The sequence below is a fragment of the Chamaea fasciata genome, unplaced genomic scaffold, assembly GCF_029207755.1.
Source record: "Chamaea fasciata isolate MVZ Bird 193981 ecotype frontalis unplaced genomic scaffold, bChaFas1.0.hap1 SCAF_6, whole genome shotgun sequence".
NCBI classification, from domain to species: domain Eukaryota; kingdom Metazoa; phylum Chordata; class Aves; order Passeriformes; family Sylviidae; genus Chamaea; species Chamaea fasciata.
In genome coordinates, this window is record NW_027094091.1 from 44207620 (window position 1) to 44219952 (window position 12333).

General features: G+C 45.0%; 1 protein-coding gene across 1 annotated transcript; it reads left to right on the plus strand.

Annotated features, from left to right (window-relative positions):
• The first annotated feature begins 4679 nt into the window (after positions 1 to 4679).
• On the plus strand, positions 4680 to 9882 carry SPINK2 (serine peptidase inhibitor Kazal type 2). The gene is made up of 4 exons (XM_066184996.1): positions 4680 to 4782; positions 5183 to 5220; positions 5765 to 5871; positions 9695 to 9882. The coding sequence occupies exons 1-4, from the start codon at positions 4731 to 4733 to the stop codon at positions 9738 to 9740; spliced, it is 243 nt and encodes an 80-aa protein (XP_066041093.1). The 5' UTR covers positions 4680 to 4730; the 3' UTR covers positions 9741 to 9882.
• The last annotated feature ends 2451 nt before the right edge of the window (positions 9883 to 12333 follow it).

The following is a 12333-nucleotide window of genomic DNA, read 5'->3' on the forward strand; positions in this document are numbered from 1 at the left end:
CATTTCACAGCTGAAAAGTTTCTGCGACCCTCCAGCTGGGCTGTTCCTCTGTAGCTGCACATCATCTGTGGGGTTTAGCCTTAGCACCCAGAAAAAGGTGAGCAGCCTTCTGGGTAGGTTTCCTTAACCTTGTCTCCTTTAACAGCTTAAGCAGTTAGAAGTTTTTGCAGCCTTTCTTGAAAGTTTCTGCTCCTTGAGAAAACTTTTGACATAAGAAATGCCACTGGGACCAACCACCTCCCTCCAAAGGGGTTATGATCTCGGGCAAATCCTTAGGACAAACTGTGTCCCCTTCAGCAGGATGGTGGCCCAGCTCTGCCATGAGTCATTTGAACTAGCACACAGACAGTAGAAGTCAAAGCCAGCACCTGTAAACCTGTCCATGACAGATCAAGTAGACAGATGTGCTTAACTGAGCTGAAAACAACAGCAGGAAAGAAATTCTGGAGGAGAGAGAAAAAAGAAAACCGTGTTGATTTCTGCCCGTCGGGACACCCTTCAGGAGCTTTCTGGAGACTCCAGGGACTAACAAAGCCCTTGTTCAAGCCTGAGCATAGCAGCAGTACACACACATCTCTCTGCCAGGCAGAAGGCTGCTGCTTTGTGCTATGACAGTGACTGACAGCATGAGCAGATGCAGGAATGCGTGGGTACCTCCTGGCAGCCCTTCCCGTACTGTCCCACAGCCCATGCAGCAGTCCTGTCCCAAAGCATTGCCCACAGGTCAGCAGTGCTCCCCAGGGCACAGAACTCTGCAGCACCTGCAGCCACCCCCCTTCAGTGAGCAACCCCCATATGACACATGCATGGGAAGCAGCCATGGACACAAAGTGGGCAGCTGGCCAGCCAGTAAATTAATTTCAAAGACAGGCAGGTGATAGATGGGATTCATGTGGGAAACAGGAGAGGATAAATTGCCCATCTGTGACTGATACAGCGGAGAACAGCACATGATGGAGCAAAATGAATGGACACAGAGGGATCGAGGATGGAAAGACTGAGTGGAGTGTAAATAATTGAATCCCTGAGGCCTGGATCCTGTCTTTGGGACTACGTGGGATTGCAAACGTAGGAGAACAACTGAAGGGAATGATTCATGGGCTGTGTGTGACAGATAGGACCCCCAGAGCAATCTCTTAGTGGTGTGGAGGTGGGAATGCCACTTGACAGGATGGTGAGGGAGTGTATGAGATGAGGAGCTTATTCCACATCCTTCTATGAACCTTTGAACCCAGCCTCTATGGAAACAGCCTGGAGGAGTCTACCAAAATTTGAGGTGATGCACAGCTCAGCACACAGGACCTGGTCAGGGAGGCAGCTTGTCAACTGGAACCAATTCCCTACACAAAACAAACCCAGACCTATACCAAAAGCCTATCTGTCCACTCAGTGCTGCTGACTTCTTCCTGGCAGGAATCTTTGTCAGAGAGACTAAAACATTAGAAAAATCAGCTTTTCCCCTCTGTCCATCTCTGCCCTGCTGCTGTGCAGGTTCAAAATGGCAGAATCAGTCAGTAAGCAAGTGCCAAACCATTTCTTGGGCATTCCAGTCTCAGAGGAGGCAGGAGCCCCCCAGTGCCTTAGGAAAGAGGCTTTCAGCAGTGCCATCCCAGACTGGCATGCCGAAAAGCAGTTCAGAAGCATTTTTGATTGTCCTGTTCTATGTTGCTTGGTTTTACCCCTGCAATTACTAAGGTGGAAAGACAAGCTCCTGTTCTTATGGCAGGAGACTCACATGTCCATGGCACAAGTGCAGCTGGGATGTGCCCCAGCATTGTGCCCAAGGACTCGAGCCCTTCCAGACTGCCTGCAGCAGAACAGGCCCATCAGCTGTACTGTCCTGCTGCTACAGTGGATTTAACATCCTCCCCCAAGTAACTGGGGGCTGCATGAGGACATTAACTGAAGGTTAGGTGTGGCCACAGCATTCCTCTCACCAGCCTCTGCTCTCCAAGAGGCCATCAACCAATGCCAAGAGAAAATTGGAGCAAATGCATACCCAGACTTCTCATGTGTCACCTTCCTGCCAGCAGCAGCCTGCAGGAACCTGTTCAAGTGGGAATTTTCATGCTTTTAAGGCCACCTATGGTTTCTTATCTTGCAACTCTATTTTTTTCTCCCAAGTCTAGACCTTTAGCATCCACCACAACCTGTGGCAAAGAGAATATCAAAGAGAATATTTCATTATTTCATGCCACACTGCTGAATACTAAAGGTAGCAGGCAATCCGGTTCCTTAGTCCCAATCCTCCTGCTACCTGGACTTCTTCCTATATCTGTTTTAAGTAGGTGAGGTGATAGATAGGGTTTTTTGTTTGTTTTTGGGTTTTTTGGGGGGTTGGGGGGTTTTTTTTGTTTGTTTTTTTTTTTTTGTTTGGTTTGGTTTGGTTTGGTTTGGTTTTTTTAGATTGTGAACTAATTTTATGCTGAGATCTGCTGTCTCATAGCTCATTTCCAACCTGCTCTGCCACCTATACTCTGGGAAGGGTGACTGAAAGGGACCTTTGGGTATCTATCCCCTTCACACTTGGAACAGGACTACTGGCAACAGTAGATCAAAAAAATTACAATCTTGTCTAGTTGAGGCCTGAAAATCCCCAAAGATTTAGATGTCACAAGTCTTCAACACATTTTCTTTCCAAGAAACACCAAGAGTATGGGGAAAGCTCTGATTTTCACAAATAGACTCAGTTACTTAAAAATGAACATCAGATATGCGTGAATGGATATAAAGTGCAGCCCTGTGGAAAAGGACTTGGGGTGCTGGTGGTTGAAAAGTTGGACATGTCAGTGTGCTCTTACAGCCCAGAAAGCCAACCATATCCTGGGCTGCATCAAAAGAGAAATGGCCAGCAGGTCAAGGGAGGTGATTCTCCCCCTCTACTCCACTCCCACAAGATCCCAGCTGGAGGTGGTCATGATCAGTGCCAATCTTTGCAGCAGGTACATCTCAGAAACAGAGTGCTGGCTGGCACTCACTGGAGCAGCAGCAAGGCTGTGGAGCACCACAAGAGTCTGACTGAAGTTCAAATAAATTCTAGCTTCCAAGCACAGAGGGTTATTCCACTAACCATAAGGCAGAAACAGATCTTCTCTGTAGGGATGTAACTTCTAATTATGCATTGTTCCCTGCAGCCTATATGCTAGGTCCATTATTATCTTCCGTGTTTGTTAATCAGCTACCTGATTTTAACAAGAAGATAACTTCTAGGAGATAGGCAAATAATTCTGCAATTTTCCTTTCCAATGACTCAGCATTTGCATCAGAAATGTGTTAACAGAACACAAAAGCTATTAAGAAACTCTCTGCATAATCATACTCTTCCTTGCCACCAGTTCTTAATAACTTATGGAAGAAAATTAGTATCTTGTAATAGACACTCAATCTTGCCAGAAGAAAAATTTTGTAAGTTACCTTTTCTTCTGTTCAAAATCTTATTTCTACAATTTTCCCTTCTCTAAAGACTTGTCTCTAAAATTTTACTTAAAGAAGGCAAAATTAAATACTCTCAGTAGAAAAATAGAAGTAAGTGAAACAAAATGCTTTCAGAATTGAGGAGACTGGCACCAGTTTCAAATATGATTGGCACATTGAGAGTCAATAGAGTACCGGTTTTTATATTATTTTTCCCTATTTTCTCCAGGATAGAACACATGGCTGTGACTGAGTTCATATTACTGTCACAGAAAGAAAACTGAAGTGATGTCTACCCAAATGGCTCCGTTCAAGCCATTAACTCGGGATCAAGTGCAACACATTGATGATCATGGAATTAACATTAAATATGTTGGAAAATACATCAGCTTAGAGAACTTTTTTTGGAAGCAGCTATTCTCTTAGGTGACACGATGACAGTACACACACATTTAGTGCTTGTTGTGCAGCAGTTGTTCAGGAGAAAGCCGGTCTAGGCTACCAACAGGTGGAACACTGAGCTCTTACTTGGTTCATGTTCAGGTTTCTTTTCTGAGCAAGAGCTTTGCATTTAACTGTTTAGTGGAATTTAGAAGATTCACAAGAGAAGAGATAATTTCTACCCTTCATTTTGCTTTCTTCACTTTCAGCTGGCACCTTTGAAAAATCACACCTTCAAGAAACCATCCCAGCACAACTCTCCAGTGTTTAAGCCCCTTAACGATCCTCCCCCTCAGGATGGCAAATCCAGCAACCAATAACAAGGTAACAAAAAGACACCGTCATCTCAAATAGCTTAACAGGCAAAGCTGGGGCAGAAAGTTGGGAAAGGTGGGGAAGGAGAGCAGGCAGAGAGAAATAACCCTCTTCATGCTTCGCCAGCCACAAAACATTGATTAGGCGTCTTGCTTAAAACAGCCAAGCCAGAGGCCTTTGCATGAAACATGCCTTGTGTTGGGTAGTAATCACAAAGGTGTGCACGGAATGAAAATCTGAAACTGCAATCAATTTGCAGTAGTTACCTGGAGGAATAAGAACATATTAAGCAGATAATAAAATAACTTCCCTATGATGCCATGTAGGCAGGGCACACCGTCAGAAAGAAAAAAAAATGCCGTACTTGAAAGGATTCAGAGGTTGACACACAGACAAGGAAGTTGCGTGCGATGCCTGTGTCTGTAGCTGTGTGGGATATATGTGAACGTGTGAGTGCCCCCGAGCCGCCCCACGCCCCGCCCCGTGACCGCCGTTGGTTTCTGCGGCCGTTGTGCCCGAGCCGCCCGCGCTGTCCCCCGAGCCGCCGCTCAGTTGGCGACATGGCGCGGCCGGTGGCGGTCCTGCTGCTGCTGCTGCCCGGACTCCTCGCCGGTACCGCGGCACTGGCGGCCGGGGAAGGGGAGGGGAGCCGGGGAAGCGGGAAACGAGCTGGTACCGTGCCCCGGCCAGTGCCGTCCCAGGGAAGGGGACACCTGAAGGGGTGCCGTGCCCCGGCTGGCTCCGGGGCGCGGCGGCGGAATCTAAGCCGGGGGTGGGCACCAGCCGTCCGGAGGCAGGGCGGGGAACCGGCGCAGGATGGTGCCGGACGGCAGCTGGTCGGGGGAGGCCGGGATCGGACAGCGGCCGGTCAGGGTGTTCCAGGAGCGGACAGAGACTGCTCAGGGGGTGCCGGGTCGGGGCAGCGTCCCGTCGGTAACAGTCAGGGCTGGTCCCGCGGAGGTCGGGGATCCGTGCGGGACCGGGCGCCGTTAACGCTGCTCGCTCTCCACAGGGCTCCTCTGGTGTCCCGGCGCCATGGCCAGCTACCCGGTGAGTGCCGACTGTCCCCCGTCCTCGGCAGGGACGGCCCCGCTGCCCTCCCTGCCTCCAGCCAGGCCTCCCGCTTCCCCCGGCCCCTTCCCCAGAGCCGCCGGCCCCACGCTGGGGGTCTGCGCCTGCCCTGGCTCCGGAGCCGCGGCAATGAGCAGGGGTCTCTCCCCGCAGCTGAGGCGCCCGGGAGGCTGCTAGCTCCGCAGCACACGAGCCCTGGCGATGCCCATCTCTTACCGTCTCCGTCTGCATTGCCCTTCGTCGGGACCCGCTGTCCGTGTGTCCCGCTGGTGCTCAGAGGTCGGAAGGGCTGTGGGGCACACATATGTCCTAACACCACAGCTAAGCCTTGCCAGGCAGTAGGAGCCAAGCCTCAAGTGATAGATTCCTACAAGAGAATTAAAGATAATGTGACACTTTAAAATGCTGTGCCAGCTCCTGTTGGACACTTTTTTTTCTGTGCATGCCGGGATTCTTCAGAAGCTGAGCAGAATCCTATTTCAAATGATGTAACTTTGACTTCCTTTGTACCTGTTTTCCCTAGCCTAACTGCGCCCAGTATAAGTATATGTGTCCAAGGGACTACCATCCAGTCTGTGGCACTGATGGAGAGACCTATGGAAATGAGTGTGTGCTCTGCCTTGCTAACAGGTAGTCACTTAATTCTGTCCTTCCCTTCCCTACAGGCAAGCTGAACATTCACCCTGACGTTCCAGATAACTGATAGATAATTTACTGGCTGTGGATCATTTGCACTGTTGCACTGCAGTTTCAACAGTGTCTTCTCAGACATGAATCCCTTGCAACAGATTTTATTGTGATACCTGTAAATGGGTTTGATTGGATTCGGTCAACGGGATGTACTGAATATTTGTGTTAGTAAAATGAGAAGGAGCATCTTAGAGGAGGTTGCCTGTCATGTTCATGCAATGCCATACTACCAATAATTATAATGCCAGACCCTTGCACACTTTCCATCAGAAAACATGAAGATCCCACCCAAAATGCAGTTTAACATATAAAATATTTATGTTCAAGATCCAGTCTCCTGTACTTCCTTTCACAAAGAAGAGTAAGAATGCCAGATGTTAGGAAAAAATACTATTTTGCCTTCAGGTTGTCTAAAAATCAAGAAAAAGACTGCCTGATATTTGAGAGAGAGTATTTTATTTTTTAATAATTTAATATTTTTTAAAACAAATTGAAAACACAGAGAATCAGTATCTAATGAGCATTATTACTCCCCATTACAATTGACTGGAAACCTTTATAGAGCAGTCGCTCAGTACAAACTGGGAGGAACTGTTGTGAATAGAATTTTGATGGTAAAAGGCAATTTATATAAATAAAAGGCAATGAAATAAAAGATCATCTGTTTCCAGTAGAAGGTATAAGTGAGAGTAGCAGAATAGCAGTGAGGGGAATTTACTAAATTGCGAACAGATAGATCTCAAGCAAGGGAAGGCTGAAATGTGTTTCTGACTTCGGGGTAGAGGAAAGATTAGTTCTGACCAGACAGTCTACAAAATTCAAATGACCAAGATAAAAGGAAGGCCAAAATAAGGAAAGTGTAAAAGGTATCAAAGAACACTCAAGGTAATACTGTAAAGAAAGTGCTAAAGTGTGTCGTGGAGATTTGCAGAATTTGGTAACACTTTGACCAGAGCACAGTACAAACAACCCAAGTAAACAACACATTGCAAAGAGAATTGGTAAACCTACAGTTAGTTAAAAAAAAAGAAAAGTAACCAAAATTCACACACAATAGAATCTGTTAAAAGGGAAGAAAAGAGGTTCTGGCATGTTACGTATTAGGAGCCTACCCATCATTTCTGCCTCAAGTGATGTTGGAATAAGTTATTAAGTGATTAGCTTTGTACATAGCCAGAGGTAAAGAGGAATGTAAGCAAAGCGGATACAGATTTGTCAGAAATAATCCGATCAAATCCATGAGATTTAGTTTTTTGGCATGATAACTGGCCAAACAGAGTAGGAGGAAATAGAAGTATTGGTGCCTTACATTAATAAGGCAGTTTACATTATCTCCACTTGACCTTCATGAAAGCAGACAAATAGTTATTCAGCTGAAATTTTTAAAGGATGAAGTCACAGAAGTTTGTAATGCCGTGGTTCCAAAGCAGTGATCAGCATTTTACATTTGAAAGCGCTATTGTATTTCATATAATAAAAATTGCAAAATGGCATGGATATGGTGATCTAGGCAGGATATTATAAAATTTCCCAGGCATCTGGAAGAATTGAGTTAAATCAGCACAGTAGAAGACAAAGAGAAGTGCTGGATATTGCCCATAGAGAGTGAAAATCCATATTGTGCAGATACAGACAGGAGAGCATCTCATGACCTAAATAGTATCTTTGATCCTTTCAGAACAGAAGGATGGGCTTTGAGATCCAGCCTTACATTACTAGGATGCTTCATTTGTTTAGGCATGATCCTCAGTTCCAGACTGGATGCATAGCAGATTCCTGAATACAGCATTGCACACAGAGCAAAAGATTCTCCAGCCAAATCTGCTTCTTATTTCAATTCCTTAAGTAATTCCTTAAGTAATTAGGGATGGGGCTTATGTCTTTTTAGTATAAGATGTAAAGTATATGTTTTGTGTGATACATGGGATTAAATCCAATTATACATACAAGATAGAATTTTGTCTTAACCATCTTTTTTTGCTGTCTTCTTACATGCTCAGAAACATGTATTTTGGTCTGATGGGACACAGGGTGGTCAGATACTCTCCTGATGGTTTTTCTTTTATAGTTCAGTATTTGGCATATTTGGAGGCCTTCTAGTTCAGTCCGGAGTTGTTCTAAAGTGTTTGACTTGGTGTGAACACAACACGGATAAAACATTTTGCTTTATTGGAGGAATTTCAGCTTCGAAAAACAGTCCATAGTCATAAGCAATGATCATTCCACTCCAAGTAATTTAAGGTACAGTCTGTCACACATCTTAGGAGGACAGAACGAAGAGATTTTTCTGCCCTGTTTAGCAAGCTGCATGACCAGTTGCTGAAATAGTGTAATGTGGTGATTTGGAAACAGATACAGGGACACATCCAGTACCAAATTACAAAACAGTCACTTCTCAACTCGGAGTGATTCTCAGTTGCCGTCTTGCAGGTTTGTTCTAGCCCATATTCAACCCATGAAGGGACTTCTTGGAGGGAGTTGTACTTCCTGATGGCCAAGAGAGTGCTGTCTATGAGCTCTTTTAGCCATAAAGAACTGTGTGGGCATCTGGAGAGCCCTGTGTGAACTGAGTGCTGCAGAAGAGGTTGCTGCAGTTGATCCATGATAACATGAGACACCTGGAGCAAAGGTGCAGCACAAACCCTCCCCATCCTGGCTCTGCAATGAAGCCCCTTAACTTTAAGACCAAAGTTGGTTTTCCTCCTTACTTTTTTTTTGTTTTAAAGCTTAGATTCAATCTATTCTTAAGTGGGCACTCAAATGCAAATTCCAGGTCTCTTCCACACTCAGTGTCCAGTGGCAATGACAACATCTGATCTTAGTTTAAACCTGGTCCGACAGCAATACGTGCTCTTTGGAAATAGATGCAGCAGCTTGAGGTGTCTCTGCAGGGTTCGATGTAAGGGCTATCCTTCAGCCAGAACTACTCCTTACATCCTTACCAGTGCTTTACATCCCCTGGCCCTGATTTTGCCTTTCATATTCCTGATCTGCTCCACTACCTTCTGGTTAAAAGATCCCTGATAAAACTATTAGTACAGATTAACCCTGCTTTTGGGTAAACATAAGTCTCTTGAATTTCATCAGGAGTAAACCAGCTTGATTCTATTAAGATAAGGAAACAAACTGATAATCTGGGACAATTTGCATTCTATTACTATCTTTTTCTGTCTAGACTTGCCTAGTAAATTGAGATTTGTAAATGGAGCACCCCAAAATACTTGCAAAAAAAACAAACCAGTGTTCCCAAACTAAGGGGTACTTGGCTAAAATTTCCTTAAAGAAGATTTCAGCATTCAGAGAACCACACATTCAAAATTTAGTGAAGCCTCAGATGCAGAGGTGCATCAGGATGCACAGCCTTCCCACTGAATTCCCGTGTGAATGGGGGAAGTACTGTAAACATTAGAACTGATTCACACCTTAGAGACTGCGAAGTTTAACTTGTATTAGTGCTTTGTAATGGACATGTTGGTCTTCATGGTGCAGTTTGTCATGTGATTTGACAGTTCTCAGATTTGCTGATGGTTTTATCAGGTTTTTATACGTTACAAGGCTTGTGGTAAGTTACTCACTCTGTGTATGTGATTCATAAATTTTTGCATCATGGTTACTTTGTGGTAATGCTTTCCGTAAGTGATGCAATTAATGCATCACTGCATCTAACTGAACACATAGAAAGACATGAGAGAGTCCACTTTGTAAAATGTCTGTAAAATTCAAGTAGTGTTCCTCTTCTAATATATTTTTCTTCTGTTTGCAGGGAAGATCACACACATATAGAAATTCTCCGAGAGGGACATTGCTGATATGACAGATGGCCACTTTTTGAGAAGATAAGAGGGTCACAGACAATCCAAATGGAAACAATGCCTTAAGTGTACCTTCTGTGTAGCTAGTCTTAATAAACAAGCTTGCATATTTAAAATATGTTTACTGTATTAAAACCGGTGGTTGTAAATATATCCATTGTACAGTTATAACCTGAGCCCTGATTTATTTTCTTACTAAAGATGGATCATAAGAAAAAGATGTCCTGCCTCTATACCAGTAGGTGAGTTGTCCAGAGAAGGGATTGAGTGCACCAAGGAAGGAAGTGAATGGGTACCAAGTACCATTCCCACAGTCCCACCTGCGATCAAGGAGACCCCAGCATCTCTGTCAAAGGCAGTGCTCTTTGGTTCTGGGATATTTTGAGCCCACGGGTGCCAGTGACCCCTGGAGAGCCACTGGAGGGGTTTCCTGTGGCAGCTACTGAGCTGGTGATGGCGACCAGACACATACCAAGCCTCTGTCCCTGACTCGCTACCTGCAGGTCCTGCTGCTAGGGGGCAGTGACCTGGGCACCCTCTGCTCTTGCTGCAATTAAGGGCTGTTTTGGAATGGTGGAGGCATGGGCAAGGGGCATGCAGTGCCCTCCAGGTCCCCGTCCCTCTGGGTGCTGCTCCCTGGGGCTGTGCTGTCACCAGCCTGGCTGGCACCCAAGAGCCTCTTCCTGTGGCAAACATCAAAGCAAAATTGGAAAGCTCAAGACTCCTGTGAAGGGGTGCACTCCAGAGTGGCTCTGGTGGGCCCTCCCACAGGAAGGGAGTGCAAGGGCTGGGGTTTGGTCCTCTTCTTGTACTTGTCATAGATACGGGCACATATCTTAGGTTTGTTCCTTTCTGTTGCACTGCACACCTGTTTTTTTGCAGGTTGATTGAAATTAACTGTGTTTGGGTTGTCCTACCTGCTTGGTAATACACAGGTGGTTTCTACCTTTGATCTCAGCCAAGCAGCACCTGCTGTCCCCCTGGCCCCAGACAATGGCTTTGTCAGGCTTTGCTGGGCAGCAGCAGTGCAGGCAGAGATGTACAGCATGTTTCACGCCTGAGCAACATTCTCAGGTCAGTGACTTTGGGTTTAAAAAACAGTTATGTTTTTTGCCTTACAGTTCCTTTAAAGGGTCAAAACTATCCTTACCTTCCAGCACACGTCTGCTTTCATTTTCTTTGAGCAAAGACTAATCACTGATGGAGGAATGTCATGTGTGGCACAACTGGAGGGCTAGAAGACAAAAAAACCCCCAAAACAGTAGGGTACCCCAGTTGGGTGTTTATGAAGCTTTATAGCTCAAAAAGATGGTGAATTTCAGTATGATGGATTTGATTTTTTTAAGTTAAAACCGTACATTTAGGACATGTTGAGAGCATTATCCAAACATTTCTTGAACTCAGTCTTGGTGCTTCCTGGGGAGCCTGTTTCAGTGCCCAGCTGACCTCTGTGTGAAGAACCTTTTCCTAACATACAACCGAAACCTCCCCTGACACAGTTCACAACATAACTTATAATACTAATATAATAATAACAGATTAGGAGCATAATTCATAATACAGTGTCATACAAGGATGTTACTGTAATCTTTAGACATCAACAACCTTATGGCAAGCATTCCCCTTAGCTTAATTCACGTGTGTGAGGCTAACAAGGAGTTATGCTAGCTGAATGGCATGATTGTGAATCAAGAAAGGATGTTTTTTCTGTCTGAGCTCAGGTGGTTGAGCAATATTTTGATTGATTAGGATTTTATTATATTTTCTAGCTTCACAGGATCAGCACAGTCTTGATCTCACTGGGAGGAGAATGTGCAGCCATCCATATAGATCAAAGGAAGGTCAGAAGATGTCTTACTGGCTCTTGCTTATGAAATGTGGAGATGAATGGCTTTTTTCCCTGGTTGTGTTACAAGAAGAGCTTTTTAAAACTAATTAAATTCCCAACTCTCCCTCCTGTGGAATTTTAATTGTTTTTTAAGTTTGCCAAGGAAGCATGTTTTTAAAAGTTCCCTGAACTCCACGTACTGTTGCTCAGCAGGTGCAGTGTGTGTGATTTCTGAGACAGCTGGGCTCCATCTCCCAGCTTGGCTGTGGGTAGTTTGGAAGTGCTCAGCCCCTTGCTTCAGGGACCCTTTGAAGGGTATGCAGGCTTTCTCCACCAGAGGTGTAACTGATTCGTAACACTGGTATCTAGAGGAAAAAAGAAGTGCTTCATGAGTGACACAGGACCATGGGCAGGAGAAGAAGGGAAAGCCATGTCTGAATCCTGTGGGAGACAGTCGAGACGAAGATTTGTGGTTTTCCAGCTTGCTCTCTAGGCGGCAGCATTTGTTTTCTTTTAAAGCTCATTTTGTGTTCTCAGGGGGTGCAGGAAAGGCTTTTTAGTCATCATTATCGTTTCAATGCATAAACGTCCTCTTAGAAGCTGTTTGTTCTCAACTGCATTATTATTAGTGTCACTGATACACGGTCAATCTCATTTACTTGGCAAAGTTAACTTGCTTTTTCCTGATCATTGAATCCAAGTATGGGTTTTTTTGGAGGAGACTCCGTGGCACACAATTCGGTAGAAACGTTATTCTTTGGG

What these genes read in the sequence shown, in the direction of transcription:
- SPINK2 (XM_066184996.1), top strand. Translation starts at nt 4,731, where the DNA reads ATGGCGCGGCCGGTGGCGGTCCTGCTGCTGCTGCTGCCCGGACTCCTC. An exon ending in GCTGCCCGGACTCCTCGCCG is followed by an intron (nt 4,783 to 5,182) that starts GTACCGCGGCAC and finishes CGCTCTCCACAG; the next exon opens with GGCTCCTCTGGTGTCCCGGC. An exon ending in GTGCTCTGCCTTGCTAACAG is followed by an intron (nt 5,872 to 9,694) that starts GTAGTCACTTAA and finishes TTCTGTTTGCAG; the next exon opens with GGAAGATCACACACATATAG.